General features: G+C 43.6%; 3 protein-coding genes across 11 annotated transcripts in view; all 3 read right to left on the bottom strand.

Annotated features, from left to right (window-relative positions):
* The window catches only part of LOC121536829 (protein TANC1), a 292,594-nt gene extending 284,434 nt beyond the window's left edge, over positions 1–8,160 (bottom strand). For 2 of the 3 annotated variants that reach the window (XM_041844417.1, XM_045206560.1), the window contains exon 1: positions 6,589–6,681. The gene's annotated coding sequence lies outside the window, so the exon portion shown is untranslated. Of the gene's footprint in view, positions 1–6,588; positions 6,682–7,493 lie in introns of those variants that run through there. The other variant, XM_041844415.2, reaches the window with a different exon arrangement.
* A 1,048-nt stretch (positions 8,161–9,208) lies between these two features.
* Positions 9,209–11,785, bottom strand: LOC121536832 (death-associated protein-like 1-A). Its single transcript, XM_041844420.2, has 4 exons — positions 11,453–11,785; positions 10,239–10,338; positions 9,978–10,041; positions 9,209–9,768 (listed from the first exon to the last, which is right to left on the bottom strand). The coding sequence occupies exons 1-4, from the start codon at positions 11,517–11,519 to the stop codon at positions 9,643–9,645; spliced, it is 357 nt and encodes a 118-aa protein (XP_041700354.1). The 5' UTR covers positions 11,520–11,785; the 3' UTR covers positions 9,209–9,642.
* An 860-nt stretch (positions 11,786–12,645) lies between these two features.
* LOC121536833 (plakophilin-4-like) overlaps positions 12,646–21,951 on the bottom strand; it is a 129,299-nt gene continuing 119,993 nt past the window's right edge. For 4 of the 7 annotated variants that reach the window (XM_045206554.1, XM_041844422.2, XM_045206555.1 and 1 more), the window contains 8 exons: positions 21,499–21,672; positions 20,891–21,041; positions 19,704–19,896; positions 19,246–19,330; positions 15,539–15,656; positions 15,177–15,308; positions 14,295–14,368; positions 12,646–13,565 (listed from right to left, as the gene is read on the bottom strand). In XM_045206554.1, coding sequence (XP_045062489.1) covers positions 13,311–13,565; positions 14,295–14,368; positions 15,177–15,308; positions 15,539–15,656; positions 19,246–19,330; positions 19,704–19,896; positions 20,891–21,041; positions 21,499–21,672 — 1,182 coding nt within the window. In that variant the 3' untranslated portion in view covers positions 12,646–13,310. The remainder of the gene's footprint in view (positions 13,566–14,294; positions 14,369–15,176; positions 15,309–15,538; positions 15,657–19,245; positions 19,331–19,703; positions 19,897–20,890; positions 21,042–21,498; positions 21,673–21,951) is intronic. The other 3 variants (XM_045206558.1, XM_045206559.1, XM_045206556.1) reach the window with 2 other exon arrangements.

Genomic DNA, 21,951 nt, shown 5'->3' with positions numbered 1-21,951 from the left:
ATTTGGGGAAGGCACACACCTGTCTATATAAGGTCCCACAGTTGACAGTGCATGTCAGAGCAAAAACCAAGCCATGTGGTCGAAGGAATTGTCCGTAGAGCTCCGAGACAGGATTGTGTCAAGGCACAGATCTGGGGAAGGAGGCACAGACCTTCCAGAAGGACAACAATCTCTGCAGCACTCCACCAATCAGGACTTTATGGTAGAGAGGTCAGATGGAAGCCACTCCTCAGTAAAAGGCACATGACAGCCCAATTTGAGTTTTCCAAAAGGCACCTAAAGGACTCTCAGATTATGAGAAACAAGATTCTCTGGTCTGATGAAACCAAGATTGAACTCTTTGGCCTGAATGCCAAGCGTCACGTCTGGAGGAAACCTGGCACCATCCCTACGGTGAAGCACGGTGGTGGCAGTATCATGCTGTGGGGATGTTTTTCAGTGGCAGGGACTGGGAGACTAGTCAGGATTGAGGGAAAGATGAACGGAGCAAAGTACAGAGAGATCCTTGATGAAAATCTGCTTCAGAGTGCTCAGGACATCAGACTGGGGCCAAGGTTCACCTTCCAACAGGACAACGACCCTAAGCACACAGCCAAGACAATGCAAGAGTGGCATTGGGACAAGTCTCTGAATGTCCTTGAGTGGCCAAGCCAGAGCCCGGACTTGAACCCGATCGAACATCTCTGGAGAGACCTGAAAATAGCTGTGCAGCGACGCTCCCCATCCAACCTGACAGAGCTTGAGAGGATCTGCAGAGTAGAATGGGAGAAACTCCCCAAATACAGGGGTGCCAACCTTGTAGTGTCATACCCAAGAAGACTTGAGGCTGTAATCGCTGCCAAATGTGCTTCAACAAAGTGCTGAGTAAAGGGTCTGAATACATATGTAAATGTGATATTTCAGTTTGCAAAAATAAAAACCTGTTTTTGCTTTGTCATTATGGGGTATTGTGTGTAGGTTGATGAGTAAAAACAACAACAATGTAATCCAGTTTAGAATAAGGCTGTAACGTAACAAAATTTGGAAAATGTCAATGGTCTGAATACTTTCCGAATTCCCTGTAGGTCTACTGCAGCTCTGACTGGTTATGGCCTGAGTCGTGCCTGTCAATGCAATAGAATCCTACTCAAATGCGCTCTGCCTACAAGGAAATATCTTGCACAGTTAGTTTTGCATACTAAGTAAGTCTTGCATAGTTTGTTTTGTTTCGGTATGTTACATTGAAAGTGGCTAATATTGCATTGATGCGAGCACAATTCCCACAGTAGAGCGATACGTTGATAGTGTTAACTAAACGGGAAAACTAGAAAGTTGAGTGAAGTTCAATCTCGTGCTTCTCTCAGCGCAGGCTGACATTTCTTCTGCACGGTACGAGGGGAGCTGTGCGCACGCTCGCAGCTTAGAGGGAACATTGGTCATAACACAGCGATTTAGCCTTCCATTTCTCTCTGCGGCTTTCTAAATGCTTAACACACTTTTTTAAATCAATAACAGCTGTTTCATCAGGAGGTAAAGTTAAAACACACACATTTGGTTGCACTCACACAGGCTTGGAGTCTCATACAGTATTGTAGCCCACTGAGAGTTTTTGAGAGTCCTTTCATGAATGAATTATTACCATGTCAGTTCGATGGAATGCCTCATTGAGTCAAATGTGTTAATTCAAGGGTGCAATCATAAAACATTTGGCAGATCCAAATAATTGTGGTTTCTAAACTGTATGTTCTCAGGGAGCTAATGAGGTCACTGAAATATCACAAGGTCGTACAGTAGCTTTGTTTGCTTGCCACATTCTCTCTCTTCTCTCTGCCTGAGGTGCTCTCATGATCAGAAACCAAATCCTCCACCGATCTACCAAGGCAACTCAATATGCATCTGTCATTCTGTAACATTTGAATTGATGCCTAGAGGGAAGCAGTGCAATTAAATGGTGGGGTTAAAAGAGTTAAGGCGAGCGATACATACAAACTGCTTTGAACCCTTAAGAAATTGTAGATCATGCAATTACACAATGCCTCGCACCCTATAGGCTAGCTACTGGTGAATGTAATAGCCTGTGTACAATTTGAATATTAGGCCTAGCCATTGTCAGCTGAACTGAGCAGATCATAGCACCAAGGATGAAATTATGGTATATCGTTAGCATCCTATTATTAACTGTGAGGGAATCCTATGACAGACAAAATAATAGTGTCTAGTTACACTACATGACCAAAAGTATGTGGACACCTGCTCGTCGAACATCTCATTCCAAAATCATCTGCATTAATATGGAGTTGGTACCCTCTTTGCTGCTAGAACAGCCTCCACTCTTCTGGGAAGGCTTTCCACTAGATGTTGGAACATTGCTGCAGGGACTTGCTTCCATTCAGCCACAAGAGCATTAGTGAGGTCGGGCACTGATGTTGGGCGATTATGCCTGGCTCGCAGTTTGCGTTCTAATTCAAAGGTGTTTGATGGGGTTGAAGTCAGGGCTCTGTGCAGGCCTGTCAAGTTCTTCCACACCGATCTCGACAAATCATTTCTGTATGAACCTCGCTTTGTGCACGGGGGCATTGTCATGCTGAAACAGGAAAGAGCCTTCCCCAAACTGTTGCCACAAAGTTGGAAGCACAGAATCGTCTAGAATGTCATTGTATGCTGTAGTGTTAAGATTTCCCTTCACTGGAACTAAGGGGCCTAACCCGAACCATGAAAAACAGCCCCAGACCATTATTCCTCCTCCACCAAACTTTACAGTTGGCACTATGCATTGGAGCAGGTAGCGTTCTCCTGGCATCCGTCAAACCCAGATTTGTCTGTCGGACTGCCCGATGGTGAAGCGGGAGTCATCATGCCAGAGAACGCTTTTCCACTGTTCCAGAGTCCAATGGCAGCGAGCTTTACACCACTCCAGCCGACGCTAGGCATTGCGCATGGTGATCTTAGGCTTGTGTGTGGCTACTCGGCCATAGAAACCCATTTCATGAAGCTCCCGACGAACAGTTCTTGTGCTGACGTTGCTTCCAGAGGCAGTTTGGAACTCGGTAGTGAGTATTGCAACCGAGGACAGATGTTTTTACGTGCTACGCGCTTCAGCACTCGCCGGTCCCGTTCTGTGAGTTTGTGTGGCCTACCTCTTCGCGGCTGAGCCGTTGTTGCTCCTAGACGTTTCCACTTCACAATAACAGCACTTATAGTTGACTGGGGCAGCTCTAGCAGGGCAGAAATTTGACGAACTGACTTGTTGGAAAGGTGGCATCCTATGACGGTGTCACGTTGAAAGTCACTGAGCTTTTCAGTAAGGCCATTCTACTGCCAATGTTTGTCTATGGAGAATGCATGGCTGTGTGCTCGATTTACACCTGTCAGCAACAGGTGTGACTGAAATAGCCAAATCCACTAATTTGAAGGGGTGTCCACATACTTTATATATTTAGTGTTTATTACATTAATAATTAAACAACCTCTTATTATGACAATCTACACACAAACTACACACCATCTTCAGGATTTATTTTACAATGGGAACCCCTAAAATGCCACAATGTTGTTTCCAGTAATAACATCAGAGGGCTTGCAACGAGCAGCCTCAGTGCATAGGGTTGGCATGACACACAGCACTGCATACAAGACCCTGCTTTGTCCTAACTCTGAGCACAGAAGGGCAACAGCCACAGTTATTAAATGATAATTTCACAACAGGCCCCTCAAACCACTGAAACAACCATGACACAATAAAAACGTCCCTATAATAATCTGAATAAAACACAAGACCCCCTTTTGCAAACAGAGGATGGGAGTGTGATTGCACATCATAATTTTTCTGTTTCAACTTCAAGCATGTGGAGGGTGGACTGACAACCTTCTGCCACATTTGTTATTGGTGTCAACTAGGGCTGGCACAATTACAGTATAACCCACGGTTATGGAGGAAGACTGTCATGAAAATAAAATAACAGTTTAAAACAAAAATAATAATTTTAAACAGCTGACTGAAGACGGGATGGCCGGGCATTCGTGCGGTTGAGTCTGTTTCTGCAGTAACATGGACTCTTCACAAGAGATGAAACGTTGATGCTCCTTTTTTATTTTACCTATATTTAACTAGGCAAGTCAGTTAAGAACAAATTCTTATTTACAATGACGGCCTACACTGGCCAAACCCGAACGACGCTGGGCCAATTGTGCGCCGCCCTATGGGACTCCCAATCACGGCCGGTTGTGCAGCAGTAGCACACATAGAAATAGAATGAATAGAATGGGCTTGGAACCTGTAACCCTGGTAATTTAACTGGTAAACTCATGGGTACACTCGCAGCGAGAGGAGAAAATTTGCTATTCTAACAGTTATTATGGAGACCGCGTCAGCATTTGACTGACCGTCATCCAAAATTCCATGACCATCACAGCCTTAGTGTCAACCCATATCTTTACACTGGCATTAGCACGCAACCAGATTCATGGAGAATCCTTCCAATAACATTTCATTTTACAAAACCAACTGACACAGAGCTCTGAAAATAAACAGCACACACTTTCCCTGTCTTTGCCACACAAAACAATTCTGGTGAACAATTTTCTGGTAATGAGGGTCCTTTAAACCCAATTAAACTCTTCAAGTCAGTAGACATTCAATATCACTCCTTATTATTGGAATAATGTGCCACCTAATGTGGTGGAATAATTTGCTACATAATGTAGACAGTGTTTGGACACTGATTCAAAGCACCCTGGCCTGAACACTGTCAGGTCAGTGGCTCCATTGACTGTCTCCTCAGCCCCATATTTTCTCCTTGGTTCCAGCACCTGTTACTGGGCAACTGGCTATGAACCATGGGAACCAGCTTCTCTACTGTGACTACAGACCTCCTTGGCACTTTAAAGGCGACATATAGTAACTTTGCAAATGCATGATAAAATATGTTTTCTTCAACTATTATGACACTTCAGTCCAGTCATCACAAGCAAGCACCTGTCAGCTGCAGTCAGTCACCTGTTGTGGAGCTGGAAATCTTTTTAAGCTTAGATGTCATGATTGTGAAATGAATAATAGGCTAACATTGAAGGTTATGGATATGGAAATGTTTAATAGAGAAGAGACAAGCTTTTCTCTTATCATATGTAAGGTCAACTGACACTACAGTGACTAAGTAGGTCACAACAACAAAATGGTCACTGTGAATTCATCTGAACTTTGTGTCAGACTCAAAGCCCTTTCCAGGCAGGCTACCATCACAAAGTTCAGTGAGGACATGCTATGTTCATTAATTTAATCTGCCCCTTTTCTTCGAAATGGAAACAGACCTTTCAGCATGAAGAACTTTTCAGAAAGAACTACATTAACTGTTTTAAGCATCTGAGGTCTACATGAGTTCCAATAAGCAAAGAAGTGTCTTATGTAAACACAGAACAAACATACTTCAACATGACTCAAACCAAGGGTGAGCAAGAATGCTGCATATGGGTTGGGTCTTGATTTCAAAACCACTGCATGGTATATACAGTTCAAGCATCAAACAAGACCACATTACTATGTAATAAACTATTTCTTATCCATTAAAAACAGAATGTAATTTTAGCACTTAACATTACAGAATATAATAAAGTGCAATAACATTGTTAATGGTATGGTAACAAGTTAGTTTCTCACAATAAACATTGACACTCTTGTTTCAGGGGAATACACATTAACCTACCTTGTTTTGTTATAGAGAGGTAACAACACAAGAACAGTCCGTTAAAATGGAAGGAAGGGTTTGAGGATAGGGTTAAAAAGGGGGGGATACCTGTTATTCTAGCTACTATGGCACACAGTGTGTGGTTTTTTACCCTGACAAAATATAATTAGCCTATACTGTACTTAAATGAATTGGTATCTGGCCAAATAATGTTTTAATGGTGTGTAACTAACGTGTTACTATACCATTACCATGATATTCCTAGTAGTAGCAAAGCCAACAGCAGTTTTTTTTGTCTGTTGTAGGGATGCATTGCTGACAGTTTACACATTTCCCAAGCATGCCAAAATGAGCGGCAGTTTCAGTGTGCGACTATAAGATCAAATAAGGCCAACAGGATTTAGTTCAGCAAGGTTCTGAGTGGCCTGATAACAGCGACAAAACATGACAAGTTGCACAGCTAAAGTTTTTGAACATACATTTAAGTTATGCTTGGACTCAATAGAAATGTCTAAATAATATTTTTGCTAGGACTTGACAGCTTGACTTGAAGCTCGAGCTGTCAATGAGCGCACTTTTACAAGAACCCCCTCATACTTTGCTCAATAAATAATGTATTTAAAGTGAGGCCATATCGCTCAGTATGAAACATACTTCCCGTATAATAGTAATATACATATTTATTTAACGTTCTGTTTCTTTCTTCAATGTGAACTCACAGCGCTTCCAGTCTGAGTCATGTTCCAACATATTCATTCTCCTTGGTCGCTCTTCCTTCACTAGACAGCCTGAGAAAAGCCGAAACTCAACTCTCCAAATAGCTAGCTAGTTAGGTTTGAGGAGATTAACTAACCTAACTAAACACAGTCCAAGCTGTACTTGATATTTCACTAAAGACGAACACACTGAACTTAAGTAAAATATTTACCTGGTAAATGTCATGGATATCTCAGTAGAAAAAGTTTTCCAACAGCGTATCGCCACATGAATCCCTTGGCCTTGATGGACCGCGCGAGCTCCTCCCTCTCTCCATGAGGTCATTTAGAACTGGTCGTGTGCGCAACTGCGCATCAACTGCAGTGCACCGTACTGGTAACCAAGCAGACCCCCATGCATAGTGCATGCCTAATGTGCATGCTCTTTTTTAATCAAAGTACAGTAGTGATGCGCATCAAATGACGGGGCAAAACTACAAAGCCCTTTGTTGTTGTTGTTTTTTGCGCCTAATATTTATCCCATGTAGGCCGACATTACATTTGCGAAAGGTATTTGATGTGGTGTAAAATTATTTGCTGAACGAAGATTACTGGATTAGTGCTTCATTGAGTGATGATTTAATGTGAAGTAAATTACAAGTGCTTTAGGCTTGCTCTTTATACCGATTATAGTCAGGTGTATGGCGACACCGTGAGGCACAAACTGCTAATAACAGAAAGATAGTGGATTGAGATAGTCATTGAAAAAACCTTTCACGTTCTAAGTACTTTCAATTTTCGGATAGAAGTGACCGGTCTGGTATTTTATTAGGATCCCCATTAGCTGTTGCAAAAACAGCAGCTACTCTTCCTGGTGTCCACACAAAACATGAAACATGACATAATACAGAACATTAATAGACAAGAACAGCTCAAGGACAGAACTACATACAAAAAAATGTTTAAGGCACACGTAACTTACATATCAATACATACACACAAACTATCTAGGTCAATATAATCTATTTTTAAAGTGTAACTTTTAAACAATGTTTTCATGTGGAAGCTAACCTAATCAAAAGTTCCTGATAACCACTCTCAGGTCTAGCAAATGTTCATAAATGCGTGCAAAACAAACCGTTTTCCAAACGTAGATCTTTGGTTGGGTCTTTCGTCCATTTATTAGCAGCAAAGATTTAAAAATATATAACAAATACAGGTAGATGTAATTTCCCGCTCTCCATTGTGCATTCCCACTTCCTGGTCACCCCCATACACGTGACCAGTGACCCATCCTAGTGTACAAAATTAAGTGGAATATACAAAAAAGATGTGCTGTTTCAAGGACAAACAACCACAGAAGTAGCCTATAAACCAATGGATACTACACCTTATATAAGCATTGGTTTTCATATTGTTTATAACAATATCTTTCCTATAATCATTTTCTTGAGCAGAAATGTGTTTTATTAAAATATAACAGAATATGATTTGTAAGAAAGAAACAGTACATCTTTTGGTTACCTCTCTCAACTCCTCCTCCCCTGTGTGAGGCAGGGTTATTGTTGGACTCAAGTGTTTTCTCAGCAGTACAGCAGATGTCATAGAGGCAATCAACCCTGTCAGATGGCTGGGAAGTCATTGGCAGGGAAATGCACCCAGTCTGTCTGCAGCTCAGCAGACCACCAACCACTCAACTAGAGACTGAGGCCTCAGAATTACATACACAGATGGTACCGAAGGCTTGAGAGAACAGTGAGCACCACAGAGCTTTAGGTCTGCATGGTATCAATTCAATGTTATTAATATTATTTCTGTCCTCCAGTCTCCTTGTTATGCATGCACAGGTAACTAGTCCAAATCCCAGTGGATCAAAAAGCCTCATAGGCTGGAGGAGGCAACAAAGCCAGTGCCTTCTCATATTTTGTCCAACCTCACCATCTGCTGGAATGGAATCTGGCTAAGGCGGTCAGCTGTTGTAAAAACATTTGTTTCCTGCGTTATGCTACTACTGGCTACTGCCATCTTGCAAAATGCCAGGTTAGTATGGCCTAGTACCTCCCAGTGTGCCACAAAAGGATTTTACTGGCACTGACAGCGGTCTTCTTTGCCACAAAGACGGGCAACAAAATATGAAATAAGCTAGGAGCCCGGAAAGTGGACCCCAAATGAAACAGTGTGTGATAAGTGGGGCACTACTCAGGTTAATGTCAGACAAAGAGTCCCCAGATACTCTGTTGGATCTGGAAGAAGTACTCACTCAATTCAGTGCTTGGCTGGGTTCATCCTCACAACAGGGGAACTTTTGTGAGGGCCCTATAAAGAGGGAAGTCTACACATGCAGAGAACTCCCCCCAAGAGGCAGAGTTCAAAGACATTCTGCTGTGGGTTAGTTTCTGTGGAAACACCAGGACACTGGCATACTGCTGGCAGAGCTTCACGGAGACATGCCAGGGTACTTTCACTCTCAGAAATACTGCATAGTACGTAACATAACTAAAGTATATTAATTATGGAAATCGTGTACATCGTAAATCGTGTACAATATGCATGTGGAAGAGCAGTTCCTGTCAATATAATAGACAAGCGAGACAGAAAATACCTCATAACGGCAGGGGAAATGCACTTTTAAGCTTTACCATAGATGTTTAACACCTATGAAAACCAAGGTCTTTGGGTACAACGAAAAATCCCATCTCCTTCAAGCTAACAGAAGTTACTTGTCGCCACCCTGTGGTCGTTACAAAATTTGCAGCATTAAAAATCATAACACTTTTAACTGAACTATTCAATAAAATACAATTTACGAATTATGTGAATCTAGAAATACCCATAAACACAAAGGACAAAATGTTTAATGCCATGCAGTGTTTTTATTCAAGCTTTTCACTATGAAAACATTAAATGATGAATGTCAGTCATCCAGCTTTACCCACTTACGCAACATACTAATTCCAAAATGCCCACCATATGTGCCTTTAGTTCACTTATGGTTACAGGGTGTCTCATTCATATATTAATAAAAAGGCACAGTAAATGCTGGTTTGGAGTAAGCCGAAAACCCACATCCCTACAAAGCTCCACTTCCACACCTAAAAGTAGCAAAGTCCCAAATTGCAACAAATTCAAAGAAGCCGAATTGATTCTACATTAAATCAAGAAAGTTAAACATTTAAGTATTTTCTAATGTTTCATGTCGGTACCCTCATGCATATAACTAACACTTCCTGTTGGTCTTTAACAGTTGACTTAACATGTTTCCCCTCAGGCAACTATCACATGTTGCTTCAGAACTTTTTTGGTTGCTGGATGCAGAAGCTGGACTTGAAAGCTGGCGAGTGTGCCTTCTCCATAGCAGGTCTGAGTCTGCTGTGTTTCACACTTACTGGGGTCTCTGGGAAGTCATGTCCCAACTGAAACAAAGAGGACATTTTATAAAATCATGGTTTACAAAGCAATCTGGAGGAGACTATTTTACTATGCCAATCTATAGAAGCTAAGTGTTGAGACTTGCATGATCATTACAAATGAAGCCAATTTTTTTGTTTACATCAAAACCTGCTTTTTGGCCAACCCTTGTGGGACACTGATGCAGCAATCATTTTAAGTTGGATATCCTTACCTTGTCAAGTGTTCCTGACATCAAGACACTGATTTGCTGCATTCTGCTGGAGGTGGCTGCAGATCTAGAACAGTATTGCATGTTTAACGACACTCAACATTGCAATTAAGGGTTTTCCTGACGCAATGTAAAAAAAAAACATTTGAACACAATCAGATCTCTGTCAGTGGCGAGACCCTGTAGATTGGAGTATTGGGTCGTGGTCATTAGGCACCTAATAGAAGAAAAGACTGAAACAGGGAGGGACTACCTGACCTGTACCTGGTTTTGGGAACCTTGTGTTCCCTCTCTGGGTTCACATGGTGGGTGGCATGACTCTCCTCACAGCTCTTCTTGACCACTCGTTTCCCCCCAGCCTTCACTGTGGAGCCAGAGTGGAACCGTTTAAAATAGGTGATAATAAATTACATACTAATTCTTTGCAAATCCAGCATTTCATGCCATTTGGAAAGTTATATAACTTCCTCGATCCTCGATCAGGAAAGAGTTGAAAAACTTGATCAGGAAAGAGTTAAACTATTCAGAGTTACTGTAAGACAAACAACTTCAGGTTAATGCCTTGGAATTTTGCCATTATACAAGGAGACTTTGGGAGTGTCGGTGTTGGAAGAATAAAGTTGGCAGTGAGAATACAATTCAGCATTGTTGTTTCTTTTTATTTCTCTGACTTGCTATAGGCAGGTTTAATCAAAATAGTCTACTTTACCCACATCCTGTCAAAGCAAAAAGCACTTTGATTTTCTAAAATACAGCCAAACAATGTGCAGTTCAGAAATAGTTGAATTTGTACTGTGCAAAGAATCCCTTTCAGGGGCCGTATGTATCAAGCAGGGCAAAACTGATCCAAAAATCACTCCTACTCAGAGACACCTATGGCCCCACAACTTATTTCTTCATGTCACACCATAACAGTATGCAATGGGCATATCGTAGGCCAGGTTCAAAACCAAAGAAAGGGGGGCATTGCAAACATACCATTAAATTATCATTTTAATAATAGTTCATTGCAAACATACCGTTAAATTATCATTTTAATAATAGTTGGATTGAGACTATTTGGACTCCAAAAATCACCATACATAAGCAAAAATCTGCAGGGGATATTCACTTAACTATATGAACAGTGTTGGCCTGTCCCTTGAGTGCAGCTTAGAGCACAGAATGTACCATGTTTGCACAATTGGTTATGCACGGATTCAATTTTCATCAAGCATCATAACGAAAAAAAGATCATAGTAGCAGTAATGAGGGCATTTAGAATTACTTTAGTTTTGATTCGTTTACCACCTACGCACTTGAGGTTTGAGCGTGCGTTGCAACATTGTCGCCTACCAATGTTTGTGCAAGATTGTAACAATGTTTGCATGCGACAACAAGATCAGGCCTATATTGTAAATGCACTGAATGTAAACATTACATCGAACAAAGAAAATATGCATAGCTTGATGCCAATTACGAATTAATCACTGCCATACCTGCTGGAAGATGGCCAGCCTTCAATTCAGGACTCTCTCTCGCTCCAGATTTTGATAGTTGCACCATTCTCGACTTCTGAACAACAATAGCTGAACACAAAGTAGCACAACGCCCACTTTATACTGCTGAAAGGAAAACGACGTGGTTAATGCAGGAAGCGACCATTAGCAGCATGGGGCTGCAGCAGACTAATTTATTCCACATGACTGAACCAGAAATATGGCGTGAACAGTTTTAACAAGTTGCATTTTCTATTAATTCAATATATAGATTGGCGCATTTGTGTGGATGGTGCGCATTGAGGATGTTTTTGATCTAATCCTATTGCTTATCTACCAATCTTGTCATTTATACAACATCATTGCCTAGTTCAAAAACAAACCTCCAGCCACTCCCCTTTTCTGTTTGCAGATCTGAATAGAGCAGAATAGATGTAAGCAATATGGTGATGGTAGTGTGAACTTTATACATTACCTTCCGACTTTTTAAAGATCTGTACATTCTGTAGGACCAAGAGTACAGGGAGGGGCTAGAGATTGTTTTTGAACAGAACTCATCTCACATTTATCTTAGTCATAAATGCGTGATATTATGTAATCATTTAAAAATATATATTTTGAAAATAAAACTAACTTGATGTCCTGAAAAAAAACACTGCCTCCATTATCAGTTTTTTTGTCACTTCTAACAACTTTCAAAGTGTAAATGGAAAGGTCTATAGTCGGTTTATAAAATAAGACGAAGAAAATGCTGAGTGTCTGGTCATTCTATCATGTTGCTAATGTCCCAAATGGCACACCATTCGTTATATAGTGCACTACTTTTGACCAGGGCCCATAGGTCTCTGGTCAAAAGGGGACAATTTACTGTAGGTCTCTGGTCAAATGTAGTGCGCTATATTGGGAATAGGGTGACATTTGGGGATTCCGGTCAAAAGTAGTGCACTATGTAGGGAATGGGGTGCATCCGTTGTCTTCTTTTTCTACTGAAATAATTGTATGCAAAGAGAAGAGGATGAGGAAGCGTAGGGGGGAGTTGTAGAGCTCTTCATGGACCAAATGTTCACATTTATTTATGTTGGTTGGTGTGCATAGAAAATGGCAGTGAACTATCCCATGAATGGTCCAGGACAGGGAATGGAAAAGTAAAGAGAAAATCTTTCAAAGTCACGAAAATGTCTGCAATTTCACAATTCATTTAAAAAACAAAAGTGAACTTTTATTATCGTTGCATGTTTGTGTTATGATGCCATCTTTCCCTCCTCCCTTTATTTCTTCATATATTTATAGATCTATAATATAGATTTAACATGGCACACCTCTTTACCAGTGCTGATGAGCGTAAACCAGGTGGCATTTTTTCTGTATTTACAATAAAATGAAGGAAATGTACAAGACTCCATGGCATACACAATCTCAACATTAAGAACAAATACAATTTGATCCCTCTGTACAAACTAACATCTTTAGGTTACTATATCTTTTTTTACAGATATGAGTTCATGATCCATTTTTGCCTACAAACATACACATGACCCCTTCTGACTCTTTACCGCAAACCTTTCATCACATAACCCTCACCATGCTACCACTGCTACAGGTTTCCAAAAGAAAAACTAACGTCTAGACAGAGCAGGACGCCACTCACGATAATGTCCAGTGCCGCCCGCCCTGAACACACCCACTGCTCTTCTTTTAAAAAACAACCCCATTCCTTGGTTTCCTTCTTTCTTTGGCTAACATTACGTTTCTCCATCTGCCATCGCTTCGTACCCACATTCAGATCCACGTTTTCAAAATAAACACACAAGTAAAACTTAATGGAAGAGTTCATCGGTTGGGTTCCAAGATGGAGTCCCTATACCCAGGAGTCTGGCGAACCTGGGTACTGTTCCGCCCTGTAGGAAGGCCTCCGCGTGGTGGAGTAAAAGTCCACGTAGTTTGTGGTGGATTTGAGTCCGTGACCGTGCGACTGAGAGCTGTAGTCTGCCGTGGGGGGAAAGCTGACCACTTCCTCCATGTAGGGGTCCTCGTAGCCGTGTGGAGACTGCAGGTACATTCTGTAGGCGTCGTAGTTCCGCCTGCTCGGTTCCTCAGTGTAGTACACCTGCTGCTGTGGAGGCAAGAGAAGCAACACAATCAGATCTGTCTATGTAAAATACAGGAAAATATCTACTTTCAACTGTCTGACGGGAGAAAAGGATGAGAAATAGTTGGTTGATTCAAACTTATTACAACTTTGTGTATCAAAACTCAGCTGTATGTCTGTGTGGCTGAACAAAGTTGGTTGTAATCGGTGGTGGCTGGTGGCTCTTTAAAATCGGAGGACGGGCTCCTAGTAATGGCTGGAACGGAATGGAATGGTATCAAACACATGGTTTCCATGTGTTTGAAACCATTCCATTAACTCCATCACAGCCATTATTATGAGACATCCTCCTTTCACTAGCCTCCTCTGGGTGTAATATCCTGACTGTCTATTTCCTGTCTAGTCAGAGATAGGTGGAGGGAGGAGAGGAGGGCACAGAGCTCCCTCCCCCGGGTGTTATCCGAGTGAGCACACAGGGACGTGTCCACACTGTGACAGGTGCCTGAGACACACCCACTGCCACCCGGACCATCCCTATCACAGCGGTCACATTCACTCTAGCACACACAATGACTGATGTGTTGGATGTCTCCCAACTCTCTCATTCACCCACACTGTAATATGTGTCAGTCTCCTTGCATTAGTGTAGCGAAGCGAACCAGCCGCCTGCACTGGCCAAGTTGATAGTGCAGGGAAAGATGGAGAAGGATGTCCAACCAGAAGGGACCGATTTAGAGTCTGTATTGTATTTACCTGTGCTCTTCTGGGGTCCTCTCTTGTTGGCGAGGAGTAGGACCCGATATAATACGGTGACTGCTTTCCAGACCCTGGAAGAGAAATTAACAAGATAATGGTATAACTTAAACTTTGCCATAAACATAAACGTTGTTACCATACAATATTATCCCAGGGAGTGTTGCTGGGTAGCCAGGCAGAGGGTTAGGCAGGGAGGCTGCAGCTTCCCCGACTCTGTTTACTCTGCCCTCTCAGCGCCCCTTTGAGGGCTCTCCATCTGGCAGCGGCTTGTGTGGGTGCCCTGCATACACAGTCTACGTCCCAAATGGCACTATATTTCATATATAGTGCACTACTTTTGACCAGGGCTCTGGTCAAAAGTAGTGTACTATATAGGGAATAGGGTGCCATTTGGGAAGTAGCCCTACTCTTCCTCAGGGCAACTAACAATAGCCGCTTTGTAGTGGCTGCTGAGCCGAGTTGCTCACAATGCGGGCGGACCAGCCACTATATTGCTCAGCAGACCCACTTAAACGCAACAAAGAGGCTCAAGTGCTCTTTTGAACTGCCAACTGTCTAAGAGCCTCCAGCTCCCAATAAGGATGATAAGAAACGGAGGTAGGGGTGGATGTAGGGGATAGCTAGCGGAGAGCTAGGAGAGATCTAGGGGAGTGCTAGGGGAGAGGGGGCATGGAATGTGATTCCTGGGAGTGGTGAGATGGATCAAATGGATTACGCGCTACATAGAGGCAGAAAGGGCCTAGGGGCTACTTTGATCACGGTCTGGTGCACATGGCTGATATGTTTTCAATCAAATTCCAACGTCTCAACTGATATGCTGTGTTTTTATGTACAGTTAATATGATTTTTGTATGATAATTCTCTATGCTCATTGTTTACCTGTATATCGGTATTTATGTACATTGTTGTCCCCTTGGTTTTTATAAAATTGCATAGTTGACTGTGCCCTCTGATAATCAGAACGGTGTTCTTTGATTCCCAGCATTGCAGGAGAGGAGGTTGTACTGCCAGCTGTGGAGAACACAACATGGAGGTCAAAACAACCAAACGTTGAATTGAAACGTATTTGTGTCCTTATCTAGGGCTCCGTCCCAAATGGCTCCTTATTTCCTATCTAGTGCACTACTTTCGAACAGAGCCCTATGGGCCCTGGTCAAAAGTAGTGCACTAGGCCCCCTACGGAATAGGGTGCCATTTGGGACGTATCCTAGGTTAATTTTTGTCTATGTAGCTAGGCTGACCTGACTGGTTGACCGGTGACATCTGTATGGTGCTGGTAGGGAGGGTGGGCTGAGACTTGAATCTGTCGCGCTCTAAAGTAGACACGGGCGTGATGAAGTGGTTTTGGTTCCATCCGTCCTGAAGACCAGCCGAGAAAGGAAACAGTGTTAGTATGAGCCACAGAGACCTGGGCTGTGTCCCAATAATACTTCCTTTCTCCTGAAGTGTACACTCCTTCACTACATCCCACAAATCTAAAACCATTGGGCTAGTGGAAGTTTCCACCATATTTCTTATACCAATCATTTCCTTTCAATGAAGGGCAGTGAACAAATGAAATCAAATTTTATTGGTTGCATACACATATTTAGCAGATGTTATTGCAGGTGTAGTGAAATGCTTGTGTTCCTAGCTCCAACAGTGCAGTAATATCTAACAAGACAACAATACACACAAATCTAAAAGTAAAAGAATGGAATTAAGAAATACAGAAATATTAAGACAAGCAATGTCGGAGTCCGGATTATAAATATATATATATACACACACACTGCTCAAAAAAATTAAGGGAACACTTAAACAACACAATGTAACTCCAAGTCAATCACACTTCTGTGAAATCAAACTGTCCACTTAGGAAGCAACACTGATTGACAATACATTTCACATGCTGTTGTGCAAATGGAATAGACAACAGGTGGAAATTATAGACAATTAGCAAGACACCCCCAATAAAGGACTGGTTTTGCAGGTGGTGACCACAGACCACTTCTCAGTTCCTATGCTTCCTGGCTGATGTTTAGGTCACTTTTGAATGCTGGCGGTGCTTTCACTCTAGTGGTAGCATGAGACGGAGTCTACAACCCACACAAGTGGCTCAGGTAGTGCAGCTCATCCAGGATGGCACATCAATGCGAGCTGTGGCAAGAAGGTTTGCTGTGTCTGTCAGCGTAGTGTCCAGACCATGGAGGCGCTACCAGCAGACAGGCCAGTACATCAGGAGACGTGGAGGAGGCCGTAGGAGGGCAACAACCCAGCAGCAGGACTGCTACCTCCGCCTTTGTGCAAGGAGGAGCAGGTGGAGCACTGCCAGAGCCCTGCAAAATGACCTCCAGCAGGCCACAAATGTGCATGTGTCTGCTCAAACGGTCAGAAACAGACTCCATGAGGGTGGTATGAGGGCCCGACGTCCACAGGTGGGGGTTGTGCTTACAGCCCAACACCGTGCAGGACGTTTGGCATTTGCCAGAGAACACCAAGATTGGCAAATTCGCCACTGGCGCCCTGTGCTCTTCACAGATGAAAGCAGGTTCACACTGAGCACGTGACAGACGTGACAGAGTCTGGAGACGCCGTGGAGAACGTTCTGCTGCCTGCAACATCCTCCAGCATGACCGGTTTGGCGGAGGGTCAGTCATGGTGTGGGGTGGCATTTCTTTGGGGGGCCGCATAGCCCTCCATGTGCTCACCAGAGGTAGCCTGACTGCCATTAGGTACCGAGATGAGATCCTCAGACCCCTTGTGAGACCATATGCTGGTGCGGTTGGCCCTGGGTTCCTCCTAATGCAAGACAATGCTAGACCTCATGTGGCTGGAGTGTGTCAGCGGTTCCTGCAAGAGGAAGGCATTGATGCTATGGACTGGCCCGCCCATTCCCCAGACCTGAATCCAATTGAGCACATCTGGGACATCATGTCTCGCTCCATCCACCAACGCCACGTTGCACCACAGACTGTCCAGGAGTTGGTGGATGCTTTAGTCCAGGTCTGGGAGGAGATCCCTCAGGAGACCATCCGCCACCTCATCAGGAGCATGCCCAGGCGTTGTAGGGAGGTCAAACAGGCACGTGGAGGCCACATACACTACTGAGCCTCATTTTGACTTGTTTTAAGGCCATTACATCAAAGTTGGATCAGCCTGTAGTGTAGTTTTCCACTTTAATTTTGAGGGTGACTCCAAATCCAGACCTCCATGGGTTGATAAATTTGATTTCCATTGATAATTTTTGTGTGATTTTGTTGTCAGCACATTCAACTATGTAAAGAAAAAAGTATTTAATAAGATTATTTCATTCATTCAGATCTAGGATGTGTTATTTTAGTGTTCCCTTAATTTTTTTTGAGCAGTGTATATAAATATACACACACACACACTGTATGTGATGGGATGTACAGTCGTGGTCAAAAGTTTTGAGAATGACACAAGTATTGGTCTTCACAAAGTTCGCTGCTTCAGTGTTATGAGATTTTTTTGTCAGATGTTACTATGGTATACTGAAATATAATTACAAGCATTCCATAAGTGTCAAAGGCTTTTATTGACAATTACATTACGTTTATGCAAAGAGAATATTTTTGCAGTCCGCCCTAGCATGCTGTCAATTAACTTCTGGGCCACATCCTGACTGATGGCAGCCCATTCTTGCATAATCAATGCTTGGAGTTTGTCAGAATTTGTGGGTTTTTGTTTGTCCACCCGCCTCTTGAGGATCGACCACAAGTTCTCAATGGGATTAAGGTCTGGGGAGTTTCCTGGCCATGGACCCAACATTTCAATGTTTTGTTCCCTGAGCCACTTAGTTATCATTTTTGCCTTATGGCAAGGTGCTCCATCATGCTGGAAAAGGCATTGGTCGTCACCAAACTGTTCTTGGATGGTTGGGAGAAGTTGCTCTTGGAGGATATGTTGGTACCATTCTTTATTCATGGCTGTGATCTTAGGCAAAAATGTGAGTGATCCCACTCCCTTGGCTGAGAAGCAACCCCACACATGAATGGTCTCAGGATGCTTTACTGTTGGCATGACACAGGACTGATGGTAGCGCTCACCTTGTCTTCTCCGGACAAGGTGTTTTCCGGATGCCTCAAACAATCGGAAAGGGGATTCATCCGAGAAAATGACTTTACCCCAGTCCTCAGCAGTCCAATCCCTGTACCTTTTGCAGAATATCAGTCTGTCCCTGATGTTTTTCCTGGAGAGAAGTGGCTTCTTTGTTCCCCTTCTTGACACCAGGCCATCCTCCAAAAGTCTTCGCCTCACTGTGCGTGCAGATGCACTCACACCTGCCTGCTGCCATTCCTGAGAAAGCTCTGCACTGGTGGTGCCCCGATCCCGCAGCTGAATCAACTTTAGAAGACGGTCCTGGCGCTTGCTGGACTTTCTTGGGCGCCCTGACGCCTTCTTCACAACAATTGAACCTCTCTCCTTGAAGTTCTTGATGATCCAATAAATGGTTGATTTAGGTGCAATCTTACTAGCAGCAATATCCTTGCCTGTGAAGCCCTTTTTGTGTAATGATGACGGCACGTGTTTTCTTGCAGGTAACCATTAACAGAGGAAGAACAATGATTTCAAACACCACCCTCCTTTTAAAGCTTCCAGTCTGTTATTCTAACTCAATCAGCATGACAGAGTGATCTCCAGCCTTGTCCTCGTCAACACTCTCACCTGTGTTAACAAGAGAATCACTGACATGATGGCAGCTGGTCCTGGTTCCATTATTAAAGTGACCAGTGTTCCATGTCTATGTACATAGGGCAGCATCCTCTAAGGTGCAGGGTTCAGTAACCGAGTGGTAGCTGGCTAGTGACAGTGACTAAGTTCAGGGCAGGGTACTGGTTGGAGGCCGGCTAGTGATGGCTATTTAACTTTGGCGGGAAGGAGAGATAATTGAGACGTAGCTCTACTGTAGTTGGCCTCCTCATCCCAACACTGGTCATTTTCTTACCTTCTTATAGATAGTTCTCAGGTCTCTGTACTGCCAGAGTGTGTTGAGGACTTGAGCGGCAGCTTTCACCACCTTTGTAGAGTACCTTGTAGGGACAGAGAAACACACGTCACTACACTACATGGCATATTGCATGTTTCTGTGGTAGAAAAATGTGTCTACTCTCAACTGTACTTGAGATGCTTAGACCATTCTGAGGTTTAACCTCAGCTCATATGAACCCTAGTGGAAGCACACGTTGTCTCTTCTCAGACTCTCAATGTGCATCCCAAATGGCACCCTATTCCGTATACAGTATAATGCACTACTTTTGACCAGACCCTCTGTTCCTTCTATGTTTTTTCCCCCTTCCCATATGGCCCTGATCAAAAGTAGTGCACTATAAAGGGAATCCGGTGCCATTTAGGATGCAAAGCAGCCTCTGTCTTAGCAGCAGCTGAAGGCAGCCTTTCCCTCACCTCTCTCCCCTGCCCTTAGTGATGTTGAACAGCTTCCCGATGCCGCCTGTGTCAGCCAGTGCCTTGGCGTTCTCCATGTTCTTGCTGGTGACCTCATGCAGGGTGCAGCAGATGGCCGCCACCGTCTCGTCAGAGAGCAGGGTGGTGTCCCCCCCAGGGAGACGGTTCACCAGGTCCCTCATCGCATACTTCCCTGGGGGGGAGGACGGAGGGAAGGAGGGAGGAAAGGATGAGACGGAAGGAGGTAGAGAAGGCAGAAAGAAGGGAGCAAAGGAAGGAGGGAGGGATAAAGTACTGCTTATGTACTTATAACTTCTGCTATGAATTGACCATCTAGATTATGGCAAGGTTTCTTTATAAGCCCATTCTAGTTGTCATCCTCACCTTTACATACATTATGTTCTATTTGATATTTGTTGCTGCAAATAAATGAACTAGCTACACCTTCAACTAAAACTAGAACGCCACAGAGAGAAACAGACAAACGGAAACAGAGACATTCATTGCATGTGTCTTACGTAATGTATTTGTACGGCAGATTCCTTTCTCTAGGGCTCTACTTTTTACATTGTGGATGCTATATTAGTTCAGCTGGAGTTGTACTTCCACAGCCTACCATATGCCTTTCCATAGTGCTAGTACCCCAAGGGTCTAGACCTACAGATCCTGGGATCCCCCTGAGTCTCCCTCAGAAGAGAAGTCCCTCCAGAGTACCTTTCCACACAGCCCCTCTCCCCCCAGTACCTCCCCCCTCTCCCCCCAGTACCTCCCCCCTCTCCCCCAGTACCTCCCCCCTCTCCCAGGCTACAGGCTCTGCTGCCTCAGCCTTGCTGGAACGCTAACTCCTCATTATGTCCATACAGCTAGCCCATAAAAACCTGTTCCCTGAAAAGGGGTGATTTCACAAAAAACAAGAAGGATTGGGAATGCAATTTAAGTGTGGCGATCTGGGCAGTTAGATTAGTAAGCAAGCACTCGCAGCTCTTCTGGTTCTACTTAATTTTGAACCTCTAATTTCCCATCATCTCTTCCCTTTTTCATTCTGTAATGCTGTATAGCACATGTAGCCATACCGACTACATTAAACACCTATCCATGTGTTGTGAGATCTGGCAGGCGTCTGCAATGTAGTCAGCCTGGAACGTGGCCTGGGTCGTCCCTTCACAGAGCCTGTGTTGGATCCTCACCTATGAGCTCTTTGTTCCTGACGTCCAGGGCCATGTTCCTCAGGGCCGTGGCCACAGAGCAGACCACCCTGTCGTTGTCCATCCTCAGCAGCTCCACCAGGATGGGCAGACCCTTTTCCTTACGCACCGCTGCACGGATGTACGCCGCAAACTGGTACAAACAGAGAAGACACAGAGATGACGTTTAAACTCTCTTCAATGCAACTTGACCCAAAAGTGTACACTTCAAGTTTCATGTTTCCAAGAAGGAAATTTGTTTTGCAGCAATTAGCATACAGTAAATAGAAGACTTAAAAACGTACATTGACTTCACTTATTCACTTATAAGCGACAATTGACATTAGTTTCACTGGCATGCTTAGGGAGGAGAGTTCTCCTTTAAATAGGATTGCCTTTACACATCTAAGAAACTATTCCTGTTACACAGGGGAAAAGAAAACTCAATAGAGTAGTGTTCTTGTCATATCCTCTCCTGGGTGCTGTGTCTCTATGTCCCAAATGGCACCCTATTCCCTATTTAGTGCACTACTTTTGACTGGCCAGGTCAGAAGTAGTGCACTATATAGGGAATAGGGTGCCATTTGGGATGCAATATGTGTACTATATACCTTCCAGTTCCCAGCAGACAGGTTCTGTAAGGAGCCCGCTGAGCCCTCCAGAGTGGCAGGGTTGGAGCTTTCGGCCAGCATGGTCAGGTAGGGCTTCACCACAGCTGGGTGCCACAACATCTCTGCCCCCTTGGGGGACTTGGAGAAGCCGGGGATGGGGCCCACTCCGTCCCACTTAGAACACATTACAAACACATGATCATGACTAGAGGTTCTAATACAATGTTGACTATATATGATGAACGAGTACAGTGTTGAGATTCACTTTAGCTCAGGGGCTGTTTGTATCAAGCATCTCAGAGTAGGAGTGCTGATCTAGGATCAGTTTAGCATTTTTTAGATCATAGGAGAGACCTGATCCTAGACCAGTGCTCCTACTCTGAGACGTTTTGTGAATATGGGCTCCTAGAAGAGTTAAACTAATAGTTCACTCCAAAATCAAAGTCGGTCAGA

Source organism: Coregonus clupeaformis, chromosome 23 (assembly GCF_020615455.1).
Source record: "Coregonus clupeaformis isolate EN_2021a chromosome 23, ASM2061545v1, whole genome shotgun sequence".
Lineage (NCBI taxonomy): Eukaryota > Metazoa > Chordata > Actinopteri > Salmoniformes > Salmonidae > Coregonus > Coregonus clupeaformis.
The sequence above is the reverse complement of the archived record's forward strand: the minus strand, read 5'-3'. Positions and strand labels throughout refer to the sequence as shown.

Excerpts from the sequence above, each read along its gene's own strand:
- LOC121536832 (XM_041844420.2), bottom strand. The coding sequence starts at position 11,519 with ATGGTGCAACTATCAAAATCTGGAGCGAGAGAGAGTCCTGAATTGAAG. Across the intron at positions 10,042-10,238 it reads CACAAGGTTCCCAAAACCAG|ATCTGCAGCCACCTCCAGCA; the intron begins GTACAGGTCAGG and ends ATACTGTTCTAG. Across the intron at positions 9,769-9,977 it reads TGTCAGGAACACTTGACAAG|TTGGGACATGACTTCCCAGA; the intron begins GTAAGGATATCC and ends TCTTTGTTTCAG.